This window comes from Ruditapes philippinarum, unplaced genomic scaffold (genome assembly GCF_026571515.1).
Source record: "Ruditapes philippinarum isolate M1 unplaced genomic scaffold, ASM2657151v2 ctg348_1_1_1_1, whole genome shotgun sequence".
Lineage (NCBI taxonomy): Eukaryota > Metazoa > Mollusca > Bivalvia > Venerida > Veneridae > Ruditapes > Ruditapes philippinarum.
In genome coordinates, this window is record NW_026853775.1 from 197,321 (window position 1) to 218,791 (window position 21,471).

The following is a 21,471-nucleotide window of genomic DNA, read 5'->3' on the forward strand; positions in this document are numbered from 1 at the left end:
TCCACTGTTTACATTGCAAATGGCGTAAGGATTCAAAAGGGAGGTAACTATTGCGCTCAAAACACAGTCTGAATGGACTCCCCTAATATCATTGCAAATGGCGTAAGGTTTAAAAGGGAGGTGACTATTGTGCTTAAAACAGTCAGTTGGACTCACCTCCCCTGATAGCATTGCAAATGGCATATCTAGGTTCAAAAGGGAGGTGAAACGAAAACAAGTGTTTGGAGTCTAAATGGGTCTTTAATTTTTACTGATTGAGGCCTCAAAAGGGGTGAGTTGAAAGCCGTTAAAACACGGCTATATGAGAGTAAAGGTTAACAATAAATAGTCAAAATATTTTGGACAATTTTATTATCGATTGACTGTATATTGAACATTCAATCGTCACATTTTTTTTTTTAATTTTTGTCTTTGATTAAGTTTCAGTTCATTCACAAATATTGATCATTGTATATTTTATGAAAAAAATGTGTGGGTTCCTGAATCAGGGTCAGGGTTTGAAACAACGAAATTTTTATAAGTTCTATAACGTTGTACATAGTCGTTCACTGTAAAGTTCGCCAATTAAGGTTCTGAGGAGAGAAAACGTGTTCGTTATAATACGTTACAGGTGCGCAAAGGATATAAGTAAATATCAAGTCGGAGTAAAATGTACATGCACTGTTTAAATTTGTATTGTGTCGGTTATCATGAATGACTATGAGAAATCTGATATTTCACGATTCTACAATGTAGCAATGGAAATTTCACTTTTGGGTATTTTGGAGGATCTTTGTTAATTCATGATGTCTTGTGAAACACTTTTATTGGCCAGAATACTCGTAATTTAAAACAAATAAAAAGATTTAACAGCGCCAAAACATTTACAGAATAAGGAGATTACTTGCATGCAAAAGTTCAAGTACAAAATAAAAAATATTTAGATAAATTGTATATTAACGAAATCGTTACCGGGAGTGGTTATAAATCAGTGTAAATTCATTATATTGTAACTGCTGTACTAAGTTACAGAGAAGAGCATTTGATTACGTTGGGTCATAACAATTTTCACACACTTTAATTAACACACTTATATTAATGCATATATTTAATAACCCGAAAATATCTAGTGAATATAAAAAGCATCAATAATATAATTCTACAGAGCTGCAATAAAAGTCACTCAAAATTCCATACCCCTGATCATTATAGAAATGTCTGGGAATCCACCATCGCCGACTTGTTTTAAATAACATTATTTAAGTCCAAGGCCAAATCAAAGGCAAGTAGGCATACTATGGGAAAAAGTAAATGTAAATAGGAATTCCTCAATAGAATTTGAGTTTTATCGGCTGGCATTCCTATTAAAATAACTCTGAACGAGTGAAATTATAGTTGTGCAAAGAACTGCAATACTGATTTGTGTGTTTTCTAATTGAACTCACGTGTGTAATCATGCCCTTATGTAAAATAAACCTGAAGTAATTTTTAAGGGTTTTAAATTGTAGAGAGAGAGAGAGCGTATAATGTAGGCTTCTGTTTTGTGTTATTTCGTACTCAATCTTTACCTAGTCATTAATGTTATCTATCTACTGACTTTTCATGATATTTAATCCCTAAATTAATGTTTCTTAAAAAAAAATACAAATTTAGTTGATTCCTACCAATACCACAAACATTTAGTTATTTACTACCTAATTCGAACATGCGGTCAAATACAAAAAGCTAGCTTTATTGTATGGCTGTCAAAATCCGAAAATCTGGAGCGTTTGTATTCAAATTTAAAACATTGTTTATTTGCTTTGTTTATATTGACATGTTATAGAAATAGAATATATTGATGGAAATAAGACTATTTTAACAGAAAATCACAATGGATAAAGTGATTCGCTCTTTGATAATCAAAGGTATCCGTCTAAATGTGACCAATAATAAAGCTGTAAAGTATGGCTGTAAAAAGTTTCATACTTCATCAACACATGCTGTTGAACTTACGAGCGTGCGTTATCCGAAATTGAAACGGGGAAATTATTCTAGAGTCACTGACTCAGATATAGCATTGTTTGAAAGGATTTTACCAGGTGCTGAAAGAGTAATAACTGATCCCTCAGAACTTGACGGATACAACACAGATTGGATAAAGAACTGCAGAGGTATGATTCATGTAAATGAACTTTGCATTCTCTTCCTTGTAACAGTATAAATTATGATAAACTATAGTATGGTTTTGACCTTTGCATGAAAAATACAGCGCCTTGCCAACCTTACTTTACTTTACTGGAGTTGAGGTCGCAAGACGTCATCATCGTCTCCTATAAACCCCCCCCCCCCCCCATGGCTTTGTACCCAGTTCTGATCCGGTATGGTGGTATACTGTGTTGCTCCCATGAATTTTTCCAACCTATTTTTAAAGCTGTTAAGTGAAGGAGCATTCACAACCACTTCTGGTAAATTGTTCCAGTCCGAGATAACCCGTAGAGAAAAGAAATGCTTTCTAATCTCAGTTCTAGAGTCAGTGTACCCGGTTCCGCACAGGACCGGGTCCCGCACACCTTCCGATTTTTCATTTTTTCTTAAAAAAATCAAATGAATTTATTTAGTTTTCATTTGTGTTTCACTGAACTGGCATGTTTTCAACAGGATATGACATAATCTGGGATCTTGCCCCCCAGCCTCTACCTAGACAGTGCAGACGAAAATGTAAATACATGTACATGACTGTGTAGGTCACACATAAAAACAACTTATTCAGCAATTAAACCATGCTAATTTCTTTTTTAATGTTAAGATCATTATAAAATATATATTTGAAAAGAAATGTATGTTTTTGTTATGGCAAATTTGCTGTTAGTTATGAAATATATGCACATGAATTAACTTCTCCCAACTACCAAATGTCAAGTTATTTCACCTTGATTCTTTTGTTTAAAATAATACCAAACTCTTAATCGAACAAATCATAACTAAACAGATGAAAAAACCTTCAATAATCATGTTTTATGTACAATGTATGTCTTTACTACCAACAAGTGGTAAAAAGTATATTTCAATTGCTGTTACATGTTTTCTGTGTGCTACTATGCTTGGAAATAAATGTTGTTATACTGTAGTAAGAATGTGCATTGAATTTATTTGAAGTCCTGAAAATTTGCAAAGAAATATAACTTATCTGGACTTACATATGTTAAATAATATATAAAACATGTTTAAGATGTAAAATAACCTTTCAGTATAAAAATAGCCTTGTGTGCGGAACCGAGTCCACTATTTATCATATTTGGCCCATTCCTGTTGCTTAAAATCAAGTGCGCCTAGAAGTATGACCTACTTAAGATAGAAATGTTTCGGTAATCAGTTTTTATGGGCAAAGGATATAATTTTCAAAATAATATCTGTTATACAAAGAATTTTTAACTATAAGATAATTTTCTTATTTTTACTTAAAAAAAGTGTACGACTCCGGGTACACTGACTCTACATGATTTCACTTTCAGTTTATACCCATGACCTCTTGTATTTGCATTGTTATTTAATTCAAAAAACACTTCATAGTTAATATCCTCCTTATGATGCAACAATTTAAAAAACTTCAATCATGTAACCTCTAAATCGACGAAATGCTAGCGAAGGCAATTCAGTGTTTTAAGTCGTTGTTCATATTACAGATCTCTTAGTTGACCAACTAGTTTTGTTGCTCTTCTTTATACTGATTCAATTATGTGTATATTTTAAAGGAACATTGATATATTTTACATCTTAAATAACTAATTATATATATAATTATTATGAGTAAACTGTGACTTTTGTGAACGGCTTTCTGATTTTTAAGTTATTGTCGCACCAATTTGTACTACAAGTCATTTGAGCCTAAATTGTCGTCTAGCTGTCAAGTTTAAGAAATTTATAATAATTCAAATGAAAATGTATTAGATATAGAAACTATAGTGTCAATAAAATTTTCAGTTTCATGGGCACCATTTTGATGGTAACTCAATCTCAGTAGTAATCACGTGGTATTTCAAATACTGGTTTCCTAGCAGTTTCCGGCCCCAAATCGCACTTTTTAACAAATATAATAAAAATCAGTCTACGGACAAATACAAAACTTTGACAGAACAAAGTTAGGTACCTGTAAAGCATTACCATGTTTTTATTGTTGCTGTTTTACTTTACTTTTTGTTTGGAACATAGGCCTGAAATGTAACACCTTTTTCTTTGCAAAATTTCATAGCAGTTTTCTGGACCTTTTTAGCTCACCTGTCACAAAGTGCATGACAGGGTGAGCTTTTGTGATCGCTTTTCGTCCGTCGTCCGTCCGTCGTCCGTCCGTCCGTAAACTTTTACTTTAAATGACATCTCCTCATAAACCACTAAGCCAATTTCATCCAAACTTCACAGGAATGTTCCTTTGGTGGTCACCTTTAAAAATTGTTCAAAGAATATAATTCCATGCAGAACTCTGGTTGCCATGGCAACCGAAAGAAAAAACTTTAAATATCTTCTTTTAAAAAACCATAAGAGCTAGAGCTTAGATATTTGGCATGAAACATCTTCTAGTGAGTGTCTACCAAGTTTGTTCAAATAAAAGCCCTGGGGTCAAAATTGGTTCTGCCCCGGGGGGACATTGATTTTCCCTATATGCATATAGTAAAAACTTAAAAAATCTTTTTTAAAGATCTCAAAGAGCTATGGCTAAGGTATTGAGCATCAAACATGTTCTAATAGGTGTCTACCATGTTTCTTCAAATAAAAGCCCTGGGGTCAAAATTGGCCCAGCCCCAGGGGGTCATTGATTTTCCCTATATGCATAAAGTAAAAACTTAAAAAATCTTCTTTTAAAGAACCAAAAGAGTTAGAGCTAAGATATTAAGCATGAAACATGTTCTAATAAGTGTCTACCAAGTTTGTTCAAATAAAAGCCCTGGGTGTAAAATTGGCCCCGCCCCCGGGGGGGGGGGGGGTCATTGATTTTCCCTATATGCATATATAAAAACTTAAAAAGTCTTCTTTTAAAGAACTCAAAGAGCTATGGCTAAGATATTTAGCATTAAACATGTTCTAATAGGTGTCTACCAAGTTTGTTCAAATAAAAGCCCTGGGGTCAAAATTGGCACCGCCCCGGGGGTCATTGATTTTCCTTATATGTGTATAGCAAAAACTCAAAAAATCTTCTTTGAAAAAACCCAAATAGCTAGAGTTAAGATATTAAGCATGAAACATCTTTTAGTGAGTGTCTACAAAGTTTGTTCAAATAAAAGACCTTGGGTCAAAATTGGCCCCGCCCCGGGGGTCATTGATTTTCTTTATATGTGTATAGGGGTGGGGGCCAATATACAGGTGAGCGACCTCAGGGCCATCATGGCCCTCTTGTTTATTTTGTTTATAATTCAGAACCAGTAAGCAATGTTAAGATGATTTTGTCAAAGAAATGGAACTTCCAGACATTTTTCAATGTCATTTGTAATATGTTGTTTAAAATAATTAATTTACATAGTTTTGGGTCTCAGTTATCACCCATGGGTATCAAACTTAAGAATTACCCAGGTGTCACTTATTTTAAAATGTTGGAAGTTCTCTTACATACATGTAACTTCAAACAACAGCCAAAACTTCAAAACATATGAAACGCTGTACTATTTTAACTGCTTTGTTGCATAGAAACAAATGTCTCTCTGATTTGATGAAGAAACTTACATGTAGATCATCCCTACTAATAAAACAAGACGTACTGAATAAAAATGATAAAGGGCCAGATAACTGTTAGGGGCCGGAAACCAGTAGACAATAATGGAACAGTTGTAACTTTTTGGTTCAATGATCAATATATATCAATGGACCAGGTGTTATGATTGAAAATGGAAATGTGCATTGAAATAACAAATGGCATCTATAAAACAAAAATGTGAAATGAAAGTGGACTGACTTCCCGATCATAGGGTTTATATTAATAAAAAGAATATCTTATTACATACCTGTAAAAGCAACACAAAGAAACATTTCACTTTCAGTTATATATATATGAGCCATGTCGCAACAAAACCAACATAATGGATTTGCAACCAGCATGGATCCATGCTGTTCACTTACAAACCCTATAACAAGTAGAGAAACTGATAGCGAACAGCATGGATCCTTATCAGACTGCGCAGATGCATGCTGGTCGCACTATGTTGGTTTTGTCGTGACGCGGCTCATATATTCATTCTTGTGTAACAGGTGAAGTTTCCAAATATCTACAGGTCTCTAAGGGTGTCAAAAATTTATTTATTGGTCAGAATGTGTCAAAATATTCAAAAGAAAGTGCTCTGACTAAGTTATAAGAACCTATATACATTGAATGTAGAAACCAAGAAAATGTGAAACTGCTCTTTATTCAACAAATTTTCTAACAGAAATGACTTATATTTTCAATTCCTGCCTAATGTGAAAAAAAGGAGATGTGCATAATCTATCAGCCAATTAGAACTTGTTATTTTGCCCCTTGACACAAATGTTAATGTCCATTAATTCTATCTATCATAAAATTTACTTATTGAAAGCTATGATGATACTAAATCAAGTAATTATATTGAAATGACCACTTCCACCAGCAGGGCTACTGTTGTTTTAAATCTTTATGGACATGGTTAAATGGTCAGCCTAGTTATTTAGAGGTCTGGTTTTCAAGCCTGAGCATTATTATTTTTCATGCACCATATTAAGCAATAGTAATATCTCAACCCAGATATTAAGCATGGACTAAGCTAAATAGAAATCAGTTATGCTTCTTTTCAGGCGCTAGTCAACTTTTACTGAAACCAAAGACCACAGAAGATGTCTCTGCAATATTGAAAATATGTAATGAAAGAAATTTAGCTGTTGTTCCACAGGTATGAGGTTTTTTGTTTCATGCATGAATTAAAAAAAAATAGACATTGATTTAACTTGCAACAGTTTTTTTTTGGGGGGGGGGGTGCACATTTTCTTGATCTTGTTCTGTTTCCAAGAAAATTATGCAGCAATCTAAAGTCTTGAACTGTGTTCTTAAGAGCTATGATAAAAGTATATCTTTATTTGTCCGTGAGTAATAATGTTGACATTTTTTTCATCTTAATCAGTGTAATTTTGAAGTTTTAAAAAAAGTCAACTTTCTTTCATGGCTCTCCTGTATCTTAATTGAGAACTCTTTTTGTTTAGTCATGTAATTCTGTTCATGTGTATGGCTGTTTTTATGAATGGATACTTTGTTTTTAATTCAGGGTGGTAATACAGGTCTGGTTGGTGGTAGTGTCCCAGTATTTGATGAAGTTATTATATCTACACTACAGATGAATGAAATCATAAGTTTAGATGAACTATCAGGTATGAAATCATGAATAAAACAATGTATAAAAGTATAACATCATGAATAAATAAACTCTTTGGTTTGAATTTGTGAATAAATCACTGCACTTTTCAAGACATCATCAATAAATTAATGCACTCTCATATATAGATGAATAAATCAATGGAAGTAGTCTCACTAGTCTGTTAACATAGTTTACATTTCATGACCTTTGTTTACCCTTTAAAGCAGAGCAAGTTTGAAATTTCAGTTTAACAGGACACATTTTTGTAAAAGACTTTTCTAGCTTTCATGGTGTTAAGATTATCAAGCAATTATTAAAGCAGCTCACCTTCACATTTCAACTGATTTTTATTTAAATTGAAATTAAATTAACATATAAAAAAACCTAAAGAAAAAAAGGTTACGTAAACTTAATATCTCACCTGTTTCGAAGAAAAGGTCGAGCTATTAAGATCGCGGCACAGTCATAGTCAATGTTGTAGCCGTGCAAAAATCTTAATGTAACCCATTATTCAAACATTTCAAAAGTTATCAATATGAAACTTGGAATACATTTGTACTTGCTTATTATGACAAGGTGCAGTTGTAAGACAAGGGGCATAATTCTGAAACCAATATCTTTTGGAGTTATGCCCCTTTTGATCTTAGAATTTTTTTACAGACAAGCATTTAAACACCACATGCAGTGCACTTGTTTTATATCTTAATTTATAATTGCAGGTACATTAACATGCCAAGCAGGATGTATTCTAGGCAACTTGGATAATTATGTCTCTGAGTATAACCTTACAATGCCACTTGATCTAGGTGCCAAAGGCAGCTGTCATATAGGTGGTAACCTAGCAACCAATGCTGGTGGGTTACGGTTGCTAAGATACGGATCTTTACATGGGAGTGTACTAGGTTTAGAGGCAGTAAGTTTTGTTTTATAATTGTATGGTATGGGGTTTTATAAACTAAGTAAAAAAAATAAAATTGAATGTCTGGTAAGTCACTATATGATCTAAACTGTGATGGTGCGATGCAAAACCAGTAAAAAAGGATTTTCTGCATTGCTTTGATTTAAATCACTACAGTATTGAAGCAGTACCTCTTGATGCTTGACACAGGCAGGAAAATATTGCTTATATCGACGATTCTTAACATTTATAGTGATTGCTTTTCATCCGGCGTCCGTCTGTCCATCCGTAAACTTTTATTTTAGATGACATCTCATCATAAACCACGAAGCCAATTTCATCCAAACTTCACAGGAATGTTCCTTTGGTGGTCACCTTTAAAAATTGTTCAAAGAGTTTAATTCTATCCAGAACTCTGGTTGCCATGGCAACCGAAAGAAAAATCTTTAAAAAAAACCTAAGAGCTAGAGCTTAGATATTTGGCATGAAACATCTTCTAGTGAGTGTCTACCAAGTCTGTTCAAATAAAAGCCCTGGGGTCAAAATTGGCCCCGCCCCAGGGGGTCATTGATTTTCCTTTTATGCATATAGTAGAAACTTAAAAAAGCTTCTTTTAAAGAACCCAAAGAGCTAGAGCTAAGATATTTAGCATGAAACATCTTCTAATGGGTGTCTACCAAGTTTGTTCAAGTAAAAGCCTCGGGGTCAAAATTGGCCCCGCCCCAGGGGTCATTGATTTTCCCTATATGCATATAGTAAAAACTTAAAAAATCTTCTTTTAAAGAACTCAAAAGAGCTAGAGCTAAGATATTTAGCTTGTAACATGTTGTAATGGGTGTCTACCAAGTTTGTTCAAATAAATGCCCTGGGGTCAGTTGCTCTGCCCAGGGGTCATTGATTTTCCTTTTATGTGTATAGCAAAAAACTTAAAAAATCTTCTTTGAAAAAAACCCAAATAGCTACAGTTTAGATATTAAGCTTGTAACATCTTCTATTAATTGTCTACAAAGTTTGTTCAAATAAAATCCCTGGGGTCAAAACTGGCCCCCCACCAGGGGTGTCATTGTTTTTAACTAAATGTGTATAGTAAAAACTTAAAAAATCCTCTTTTAAAAAACCCAATGAACTAGAGCTTGGATGTTTAGCATGAAACATCTTCTTATGGGTGTCTACCAAGTTTGTTCAAATAAAAGCCCTTGGGTTAAAATTGGCCCTGCCAGGGCGGGGGGGGGGGGGGAGAGTAGGGAGGAAAGGGCTATATACAGGTGAGCGACCTCAGGGCCAACATGGCCCTCTTGTTTGTAAACAAATTGGTTCAAGAGATCAATAATCAATCTCTAACAAAGTGCATTTAGGCGAGTGAACAGGCGAAAATATTGCATTTAATCATTCCAATGCCTTGTCAGGTATATTTACCGGCAAATTGTTTTAAATGCGGTGTTCCAACACTTTGTTTGTCGACACTTATTGTTTATTTGTTTTGTAGGTATTGCCTGATGGTGAAATAGTAGACTGTATGTCATCACTTAGAAAGGACAATACAGGATATGATGTCAAACAGCTATTTATAGGGTCAGAGGGAACTCTGGGTATTATTACCAAGGCAGCCATTTTGTGTCCACAAAGACCTCAGGCAGTCAATGTAGCATTTCTAGGTGAGTATGATCTGGTGAAACAAACTTGTGACAGTGGTTCAAGTTGAATATCTTAATTACTAAGGTACTTGCGCATAGTTTTATGAATATGAAGGGGAGACTGTGGCTCTTGCATGGGGTCCGCTAAAGTTTTGTTATGAAGTTTGGTCACATAAAAAACACTGGAATGGAGCTTTTTGCTAACTAGAATTTGAATTATCATTTTGATCTATTAATACCAATATTATACCATGATATTTTGTCAAAGAAATCAAGAGATTATGATTATAACAGATTGTTCATTGATATGATTTTTACACAGCTTCCAAACCGTCTTATATGAATTCTGTATCTCCAAATGAGAAATTGGTTCATTGAACTCACAGAGCAGGTAAGTATTGGTACAGCAAATGTTGATTTTGTTCGCTATCTGTCTGTACATTATGAGATGTATTTCAGATGTATTTCAGAAAACAGGCGATTTTACTTAATATATTGATTTAAGTCAAGGTAATGAAATGTTGAAAGACAGTAATTGCTAGACAAACTTTTTTGCTTCGCCTTACAAGAAATTGTTATTAGGTGTCCAATTTACCCAATTAATAATAATCATTATAAGTGTCAGCCATTCTTTGAAGATTGTTTACCAGCACTCCATTCACCCCTTAGAGACAATTTGACAAAGCTTGCACATAACAGAACTGGGGGCATGACTGAGTGGTTAAATTGTCAGATTAGTAACCTAATGATTTCTGGCAGTATGGGTTTTAACCATGTTAAAGTCAAGTCATTGTTTCCTTATGCCAAAAACTTTACACACATTGCTCAGTACTGGTTGGTTCCAGGAATGGATTCAAGAGTGTGACATAAAGCTTATAACTTCCTGCACAGTGAAACTAAAATGTATATTCTGTAATATTGATCTAACAAAGTTATGCATCTCCACTTGCTTAAGTAATTTCGCTATCCTTTTTAAAATCTGATAAGAATCACTAACTTACTTCAAACCACTTGCCCCTCACCGCTGTGGGGCTCGAATCCCGACAAGGACTTTGGATTCTTTCATGTGAGAAGCTATACAGCAAGCTTAATGAATGTCAGTGGTTGTACACAGGCCTGTTTGGGCCCTAATTAATGCTTGAAAGGGCACCTAAGGTCTTCCTCCACCAGTAAAGCTGTAAAGTTGCCATTTGACCTATACTGTGTTGGCTTGACTTAAAACCTAACCAAACCAACAAACAAATCACTACATTGTAACTTACTAATTCGATAGGGGAAAAAACATTGATTTCCATTTTTCTAACCATCAGTTAACTCTGCATTTCAGGTGTAGACAGTTTTAGCAGTGTGTTGGAAGTGTTTAAAGAGACAAAGAAGAATTTAGCGGAGATTTTATCAGCATTTGAGTTTTTAGATACAGAAACACTACGTGTTGGTACTGACAACTTGAAAATGTCCAGTCCCATATCAAATCATCCTTTCTATGTTCTAATAGAAACCTCAGGTTAGTTCTCATAGATTATTACACAGTGAAAATATATTTTGATAATTTCACAGTGAACCTATAAAATATAATTTTCACTGTAGCCAGACTGTACCTGAATGCAGAGGAAATTAAAAAATATCTTAGTGTTTGAAATTATTTTTTGCCCAATATATACATTGTAGCAGTATTTCAAATGAATGGTAACACATTTACTTCGATAAATCGGCAAACTGTCAATCAGTCTAGTAAATCAACCATTCATAAAAATAATTTAAAACACTTAGCCGGTTAAAATTTATTAGTATGTATTTACAAAATTAAATTGGTTGCGTGTCTGTGCCGCGCCTGACCAATTTTAATTTTGTAAATACATACTAATAAGCTTTAACCTATACTTAAACGCCCATGTATAATGTCCCGGAAACGCTATTATTTTTATTTCTCAAAAGCTTTTTATTTTTGGTGGTCTGTTATAGTTTCTAAAAAGTTACCCACCTTTTGCTACGTCGATTTGTAAAGTTATAGTGATTTACTATTTTGTATGGAAGTCAAAGTATTATTTGTTTACATTTCGCTACTATTATGACAAATAATTTCACATTTAGTGCTACTTTCTTCAAGTGAATAGCATCTTATGTGCTTTAAAATTATTATTTAAACAATATAAAACTCATATTTTCCCTTTTAAGCTCACCTGTCACAAAGTGACAGGGTGAGCTTTTGTGGTCCCTTTTCGTCCGGCGTCCGTCCGGCGGTCCGCACTCACAGGAGAGTAATTATGTGGCTAGAGGGACAATAGGTAGCTGTTCTTTCTCTTTGATGTCATTCATTCCGTAATGCTTTTATGTGGCTATTTTCTTTTGTGTGGCTAAAAAGAACAATAGAGAGAACAATAGAGTAGCCACATAATTACTGTCCTGTGAGAACGTCCGTCCGTCCGTCCGTCCATCTGTAAACTTTTACTTTAAATGACATCTCCTCATAAACCACTAAGCCAATTTCATCCAAACTTCACAGGAATGTTCCTTTGGTGGTCACCTTTAAAAATTGTTCAAAGAACTTAATTCCATGCAGAACTCTGGTTGCCATGGCAACCGAAAGAAAAAACTTTAAATATCTTCTTTTAAAAAACCCTAAGAGCTAGAGTTTAGATATTTGGCATGAAACATCTTCTAGTGAGTGTCTACCAAAATTGTTCAAATAAAATCCCTGGGGTCAAAATTGGCTCCGCCCCAGGGGGTCATTGATTTTCCCTATATGCATATAGTAAAAACTTAAAAATTCTTCTTTTAAAGAACCCAAAGAGCTAGAGCTAAGATATTCAGCATGAAACATCTTCTAATGAGTGTGTACCAAGTTTGTTCAAATAAAAGCCCTGGGGTCAAAATTGGCCCTGCCCCAGGGGGTCATTGATTTTCCCTATATGCATATAGTAAAAACTTACAAAATCTTCTTTTAAAGAACTCAAGGAGCTAGAGCTAAGATATTCAGCATGAAACATCTTCTAATGGGTGTCTACCAAGTTTGTTCAAATAAAAGCCCTGGGGTCAAAATTGGCCCCGCCCCGGGGGTCATTGATTTTCCTTATATGTGTATAGCAAAAACTTAAATAATCTTCTTTGGGTTATCCAAATAGCTAGAGTTTAGATATAAAGCATGAAACATCTTCTAGAGAGTGTCTACAAAGTTTGTTCAAATAATAGCCCTGGGGTCAAAATTGGTCCCGCCCGGGGGGGGGGGGTCATTAATTTTCCCTATATGCATATAGTAAAAACTTAAAAAAATTTTGAAAAAACCCAAATAGCTAGAGTTTAGATATTAAGCATGAAACATCTTCTAGTAAATGTCTACAAAGTTTGTTCAAATAAAAGCCCTGGGGTCAAAACTGGCCCCGCCCCAGGGGTGTCATTGTTTTTAACTATATGTGTGTAGTAAAAAGTTAAAAATCTTCTTTTAAAAAACCCAATGAGCTAGAGCTTAGATGTTTAGCATGAAATATCTTCTTATGGATATCTACCAAGTTTGTTCAAATAAAAGCCCTTGGGTGAAAATTGGCCCTGCCTGGGGGGGGGGGGGGTGGAGGGGCATGTGAAATCATTGTTTTTCATTACATCATTACATGTGTGTAGTAAAAACTTAACATTGTGAAACATCTTCTTATGAGTGTCTTCCAAGTTTGTTAAAATAAACGCCCTGGGGTTTAAACTGGCCCCGCTCCGGGGGCCTAATATACAGGTGAGCGACCTCGGGCCATCATGGCCCTCTTGTTGAAGAATGACCTATTTATTCCTTTCTGAGACACAATGTGCCTTCGAATAAGTGGAAATATATACATCACCAGGAAAACATTTTGTTGTATGTAAAATACGCTTGATAACAAGAAGCATATTGATATTTGCATAAATCATTTTAAAAATGTTACTGAATGCGTAAAGTTTTACAGAATTATTTCTTTAAAAAACAATGTGACATCATGATTTGATGATGTCATAAATCAGAGTGCATGAGCATGTCATTAGGCGGCAGAAATAAATAAAAATGATTTAAAACCTCAAATATAGCATGAAATAAAGAGAAAATTTGTTTCTTTTGTATGTGAGATTAAATCATATTTCCATCTTACTTGCCCAACAAACAAATATCCTCTTTGTATATCACTTTTGTCTTTTTTTGCCAAGAAAAGAAATTTATAAATACAGTATGTTACTTATGCCAAGTTTAGAGCCACATTCTGTTACTGATAGCAATAACCTTTTTCCAAGAAAAGCTAAAAAATTCTTCCCAAAAAGAACCTCACAATAGATGTAACCTCTCTTTAGTAACACCTTTCTTTAACAATTAAACACTTTGAACACTCTCTGCAGAGGTTGTACTGTACTTATTGCTGTTTATTTTATATTTATTACATGCTTTTAAGTAGATTTTGGAAATGTCACAATGAAATATATCTTTATTCTTTCTCAGGAATTCTTTGAAAGGATTACTTATTTGTAATTATTTGTACATTTAGCTGAAAGATATTTATGAAGTTTGCCAGGCATGGCTTTATTTTACATGACATATATTCCTTTAAACAGTTCATGATGGTTTTCATACACTTAAGTGTTACTGTTTAAACTATTAGAAATATGTATATCTAAAATATTGATCCTTAGAGACATATTTTTAATATTATGTTTTCATGAAATAGACAGATACAATAGAAAATGGATGAAATATTCAAATTTGCAAAACAATGTGCAGTTATGGTTAATAACTGGACAGCATATTCCTTCAATGCAGCCTCAGACTTCACTTTCAGTTAACATATACAACAAGAACCATACTGGGGCAAGAATATCACTTTTTCCATTCATACAAACCATTTTTTAGAGTTTTTGATATCATTTTTTGTATTTAATGCAAAAATACTTAAAAGCGGTATATTGTTTGCTTATTTGCTTTATATTATAATCATTACAGGTTCAAACAGTGCTCATGATGAAGAAAAGCTTACACAGTTTCTCGAGTATATGATGACATCTGGTAAAGTTCTAGACGGGACTGTCGCAGCAGAAACCTCAAAAATACAGGTAGTATAATAATTCATTTTTATATTCCCAATACTTCTCTTGGTAAAATTAAGGCTCCTGCAGCTGTTTCATTTGGTTTATACTAAGCATTATTCCCTGCGGTCTGGAGACCGCAGGGTATTGGTACGCGTTTAACTTTTGAGGCATGGAGGAGCACGTGACCTGTTTTCGGTACATGGAGGAGCATGTGATCTGTAAACCGTACACGATTGGTTAATTGACCTTTTCGAAAACCTGGCTAAGTACCGTTTGTCGGTACGTTACGGAATTACCTCTAGGGAATTAGTCAGAATTACACCTAATTAAAAACAAAAAACTATTACGTGATGTTTCTAATTTTCTATAAATATTTTAGCGTTTAAGGTGGAAAAACTTGAATGATGTATTTGAAAATTATCAATGTTTCTTTAATATATGTATCTCAAACTTTACAAACAATAAATTGTTTATACTGAAAATCTACAAAATTAAAATATTCGTAGTGGCATCTGCCATAATAAATAAAGATATTTTCTGCGTAAACTTGTGTGTTTACTTTATTTATTTATTTTTTTTTTTTTTTCTTGGAATTATTCATAAAATGGTAGGCCTATGTAATCATTTTCTTAAAAAGAAATAATTGTTTTATGTTCGACCTTCTCCGATCATCAACGGTCACCAGTTTCCAAAGACCTTCTTCTAAATTGATCGATTATTGTCAACTATATCCCTGATACAAACGTTTATTTATTCCCCTCTCCCAAAACAATGTTGAAAATAGTTAAATGAAATATCTTTATATCCTTAAAAATGTTCCCCGCAGGAAACCATTTTACTTGTTTTAGTTTGATTGTGTAGGAAACTTTAAGCTTATAGACCCTCTTTCAAATCCGTTCCTGGAACTAACCCGTACTGAGCAATGAGTGTAAAGTTTCTTGCTCAAAGAAACAATGACTTGCCCCTGGTTTGAACCAATACAGCTAGCTATCATTAGATTACTAGTCTGACACGTTAATCACAGTGAAGTCGGCCATGCCGCCACTCACAGCTGTTTTATTGGATAATATTACCAAATAACTTGTTGCTTGCCTTGACTTCCGTGGGTTTGAAAATTGATACAGACTTTTATTCTCACAACTGAGGAAGCTTTCTTTTTAACTTGTGAATGTTTAGTGGTTCTACCTTCAGTGCCGCTCATACCCTACCTAGCTTGTATGTTATTTGTGGTGCCCACTCATTTCTTCAAAATTCTTATCTACTTACCTTGTGAACAGTCAGTGGTTCTGAGTTCCCACTTATATTCCAAACAGTACAAAAAGGAAAAACTTTTATCTACAACTTTTCCTCTATTAGTAAAGCTGGAAAGCCCCCCCCCCCCCCACCCCCACAATATAAATTATGTGCTTTACATTGTCTGTTCTATGTGTATATGTCCCTGATGCATATGCCTTTTAAAGGCAAATTTAAATATTTGTGAATAACTTGTTATACATATTTTTCATTGGTACTTGATCTATCTTTATTTCTGTGACTTTACCATGTAGTTGCTCATGTGAGGAAGCTATCCTGAGCTAGCTTACGGAACGTCAGTGGTTCTACTCGGATGTTTGTTTGTGCCTGAAATAATTGCACAAAGGGGAACCTTAAGGTCTTCCTTCACCAGTAAAGATAGAAAGTTACCATATGACATACACTATAATGGTGTGACTTAAAATCCAACCAAAAAAGACAAACAAACAAAGTAGTTGAAGTGTATTTGCATCAACAAAAAATATTAATGTCATTTCTATTTCTATCAACAGCATATATGGAATTTACGAGAACGTGTGGCCGAAGGACTGATGCATGATGGGTACTGCTACAAATATGATGTGTCGTTACCATTACTACACTTCTATGATCTAGTTGAAGATATGAGGGAAAGACTAGGAGATAAAGTGACTAGAGTGGTTGGGTATGGTCATGTAGGGGATGGTAAGTAGTATATATGTAAATCATGATCTGGTGGGACATTTGAGAGAAAGATTAGGAGAATAACTAACCATTATGGTCCTGAGATGATAAGTTGTTCATTGGTTGAAGACTAGAGGGAGGAGCTTAGGAGATAAAGTGAAAACAGCAGTTTTTTATGGTCATGTAGGGGATGGTAAAATAAATTTAGCGGCTGGTTATGATCATGCAGGAGATTGTAATTTGTGTTTGTAAGAGTAGTGACCGAGGTAATAGAAAATAAACTGACCAGAATGTTTGGTCATAGGCATGGTAAGTTTTAAAATAAAATGACTAAAGTTGTTGTTCATTATTTAAGGCAAATAATGGATGGGAATTTCTAAGACAAAAGATAATTTTTTTTTAGGCTTTAGCTGTGCTAATATATTTAAAATTTAATTCTGATCTACTTACACAGAGGTCACGGGATTGTCTCAGGTCAACATGTTCTTATAATGAATAAGTTTCAATGCATGGACTAAGTACTATGTTTACATGTATTATGGTTAATAGTAGATATAATATATTTGCAGGAAACTTACATTTCAATGTGACAACTCCCGAGTATGATTCTGAAGTGATGGGGTTGATTGAACCATACATATATGACTGGGTGGCTAAATACAAGTAAGTTAATCTTTGGGAAATGTATCATGATATTTACTGTAATATGACTCTGTGAGTGTGTTATTTCAGACCTCATCCATGAGTTAATGAATATGGGGCCTTTGGAAATAGGTAAATAAACATGGACCTCGGTCATAAATAAACAAATAATGAGATCTGAGGCTTTTGTTAATGAATATGGGACCTCAGCCTTAGATAAATGAATATAAGGTCTCCACAGAACATAACTGAATATAGGCTTCTGCCATAGATAAATCAATAACAGCCTTGGACACAGACAAAATAATGCATATTTGGCCCGAGGTAATGGGTAAATTAATACTGAGATTCGATCATAGGTAAAATTTCTTGACCATAGGTAAATAAACAGGGAACTCAACCAAAATGGAACGGCCTCCGTGGTCGAGGGGTTAGAGTCGATGACTTCTAATCCAGTTACTTCTCTGGCGTGGTTTCGATCCCCTGGAGATGCTTTGGTAGTTTAGCGCGGAGGAAGGTAGTCTAGTACTGGTGTAACTCTCCAGTAACGATGGTTAGAAAACTACCCGCCTATATGACTGAAATACTGTTGGAAAAAGGCATAAAATGAAACAAACAAACAACCAATATTGAATGGACATGGAACCCAGACAATATATAAACGGGAATAAGACCTCAGCTGTAAATTAATGAATATGAGGCCATGCCAGAGATAACTTAATATTGAGCCATGGGTAAATAAATACGAGGCCCTGAATATAGATAATTAAACACATAGCCTTGGCCTTATGTAAATGAATACGAGACCCTGGCTATAGGTAAATGAGCACTTGGCTTTATGTAAATGGATATGAAGCCTAAGCCATAGTGAAATGAATATGAGGTTTTGGTCATAAATAAATGAATACTTGGCCTTGGCAAATAAATAAGGGGCCTCTGTTGCTGAGAAATTACAGTCTCTTACTAAGAATCAACTGTCCCTCACTACAGATTTGATATCTACCAGAGATTTTGAATTCTTTCAGCTAAAAAGACTGTTAAGTTAGCTAACTATAGATCTGTGGTTCTACTAAGGTGCTCCTGGTTTTCCTTCTTCAAAAAAACTGGAAAGTTTCCATATGACCTTTGTAGTGTCAATGTGACCTCAAATCCAAAGAAAAGGGAATAAATGAAGACTGAGTCATATATATTCATATTACAATTATTATCATTATTAACTAAATTTTTCTCCTTTGTATATTTCAGGGGCAGTATAAGTGCTGAGCATGGTTTAGGGTTCAAGAAAAGACAATTTATCTATCACAGCAAGTCAAGGTCAGCTGTCAAGGTCATGAAGAATATAAAACAAATTCTTGACCCCAAAGGAATAATGAACCCTTACAAGACCTTACCAGATGATTAGTTAGTTGTGAATTATAAAAGATAAATATAATATAAATTGCAATATGTGCTTGTTTATGCTTATTTAAATATCATATGATCTAGCAGTACTGTACATGAATCAGAAGATACTGTACATGATTTAGGAGATACTGTACATGATTTAGTAGATACTGTACATGAATCAGTAGATATTGTATATGATTTAATAGATAATGCACATGGTTCAGTAGTTACTGTACACGTGTACATATTTAGTGAATACTTTATATGATTTAATATATGCTGTATATGGTTCAGTAGATACTGTACATGATTCATTGGACACTATACATGATTTGGTGGATACTTTATATGATTTAATACATACTGTACATGATTCAGTAAATATTGTACATGATTTGGTGGATAATGTATATTATTTATATTAGTGTTTTTTATATACCTGACAAAATGATAAAACTTGCATTTTGAGAAAAAGTGGGGTTGTTTTTATTTTTCATTTCATGCTTAAGATGACAGACATATGATGCTTTCTAGTCATTTGAACTATTTTATGCTTATTTTTTGTTAAATGAGCTGCGCCATGACAAAACCAACGTACTGCGTTTGCGACCAGCATGGATCCAGACCAGCCTGCGCATCCGCACAGTCTGAACAGGATCCATTCCATTCGCTTACAAACTCTATAACAAGTAGAGAAACTGATAGCAAACAGCATGGATCCTGATCAGACTGCGAAGGGGCGCAGGCTGGTTTGGATCCATGCTTGTTGCAAACCCATTATGTTGGTTTTGTCAAGGCGCGGCACAAATTACAAACAAACATACATGAGATGTTGTAAAACTGAAGACTTAGCATACTTTTTATAAAGAGAATCCATTTTGTTCATGTGATTGTTAAAACAGGGTAGTACTGTTCAGTATTAGTTGTGACATCATGTTTTTATTTGTAAACAGTTTCATAAGACAGCATTAGGAATTTAACCAGATATTTTTCTTATTTTTCAGTGTTAAACTTTAATGAACTTTTTATTTGAATACAAAATCAATAGAAAAGGTTTTATGTACAGGTCAAGGTGAAATTTGATATTAATTCATCTTTTTTATAAATGCTAATATATAGATTTTTTTTGAGAAATTGTCATTGATGAATATTTGTCAGACCAAAAAATCTTTTTAACATCGAGACTTTTTATCACAAGAATTGAAATGTTACTTTTTTGTTTTGATTTCTGTTAGAAAATGTTGGTTCAGTATTTTCCAAAAAAAAATTTTTTCATAAAAAAACTAACTGTTTACTGTTTAACATGTAAAATGACGTTTAAAAATTCTGTGCCATTTTCGTTTGTAAAATGTAATTACTTGTATATGTTCTAGGAATAAATTGTGTCAATTTATTTATAGTTCTCTACTAATCATGATTGCCTGTGATAAATTTTGATTGATAATAACCATTTAATGAATTTAAATCAAAAAAGGTATATTGTTGTTTGAAAATGATTTAGATTTTATAATATTGTATGTTAGATATGTTGATTAAATTTAATGGGGGTGTTTAAATTATCCTTATGCAGGGCTGATTAAAATATTTTATTGATTTTAATTAGCTCGACTGTTTAAAGAATAGAGAGAGCTATTGTACTCACCCCAGCGACCGCATTGACATCACACCTTGGTAAACTTTGTGTATGCAAGTTGGTAACCTAAAAAACTACTGAGGGGGGTAGGTTTAAGCGTCAAATACTTAATGGTTATGGTATTTTTATTTAGCATCTAATAAAGTTCAAGTTTTCAGATTGCTCATATCTGGTAAATAACTTAAATTTATTATTATATTTTGTCACAGCTCAAATATGTGGTTTTAGTAATACGTTTTTTTACAGAAAATGTCATGGTTTTGGTGTATTAATCAGTTTTTTGCAGAAATAGGGGTTTATTGTTCTCTTACATATGATGTTATTGTTATAACATTGAACTTAACAATAAACACCTGGTGTGTCGGAAGATGTGCTTGTTCTGTTTAATTTATAAATTCCATATTACAATATATTTCATCTAAGCAGAAACGAAATCCGTAGTCAAGTCACTAAATGGTTAAGGTCGTTGACTTCGGACAAATTGCTCCTCACCGCTTTGTGTTCGAATCCCGAGATGTTCGGAAGCTAATGCAGCTAGCCCATTTTACCACGGTGGTTCTTCTAAGATTCCTGCACGTGCTTGAATTAATGCACAGAAAGAGCACCTGAGGTCTTCCTTCACCAGTAAAGTTGTAAAATAAACAATAAAAATATCTACGTGATAATCACACCATGTAACCTCATTAGGGAGAGAGCCCCGGTTGTAAAGATAACTGGATAACTAATTACCATGGTAATAAGAATATATAGTTATGTCTACGGACCTCAGCTTAGGCAGTCTGACGTTTGACTCTTCCTGTTTTTGAGCTTTGATGGACGGCAATACACGCATTTCATTCGTATTTCACCTCTATTTGCATTGCATCTATTGAAGCTGTCAGTTACTAGCAAAATACAAGCTACATGCAATGGCACACAAGCGATTGTGAATTAACTTTTTATTGCAATGCACGTGTGTCCATGTACATAAACTAATATACA

The 21,471-nt window shown here is 34.0% G+C and overlaps 1 protein-coding gene across 1 annotated transcript; it reads left to right on the top strand.

The window, feature by feature from the left end:
* The first annotated feature begins 1,730 nt into the window (after positions 1-1,730).
* On the top strand, positions 1,731-20,859 carry LOC132737816 (D-2-hydroxyglutarate dehydrogenase, mitochondrial-like). Its single transcript, XM_060725167.1, has 10 exons — positions 1,731-2,132; positions 6,754-6,848; positions 7,218-7,320; positions 8,027-8,220; positions 9,692-9,860; positions 11,167-11,343; positions 14,788-14,897; positions 16,679-16,850; positions 17,399-17,492; positions 18,717-20,859. Exons 1-10 carry the CDS (start codon positions 1,853-1,855, stop codon positions 18,871-18,873), a joined length of 1,551 nt encoding a protein of 516 aa, XP_060581150.1. The 5' UTR covers positions 1,731-1,852; the 3' UTR covers positions 18,874-20,859.
* Positions 20,860-21,471: the final 612 nt, after the last annotated feature.

What these genes read in the sequence shown, in the direction of transcription:
- LOC132737816 (XM_060725167.1), top strand. Translation starts at nt 1,853, where the DNA reads ATGGATAAAGTGATTCGCTCTTTGATAATCAAAGGTATCCGTCTAAAT. An exon ending in CAGAAACCTCAAAAATACAG is followed by an intron (nt 14,898 to 16,678) that starts GTAGTATAATAA and finishes TTCTATCAACAG; the next exon opens with CATATATGGAATTTACGAGA. An exon ending in GTATGGTCATGTAGGGGATG is followed by an intron (nt 16,851 to 17,398) that starts GTAAGTAGTATA and finishes ATATATTTGCAG; the next exon opens with GAAACTTACATTTCAATGTG.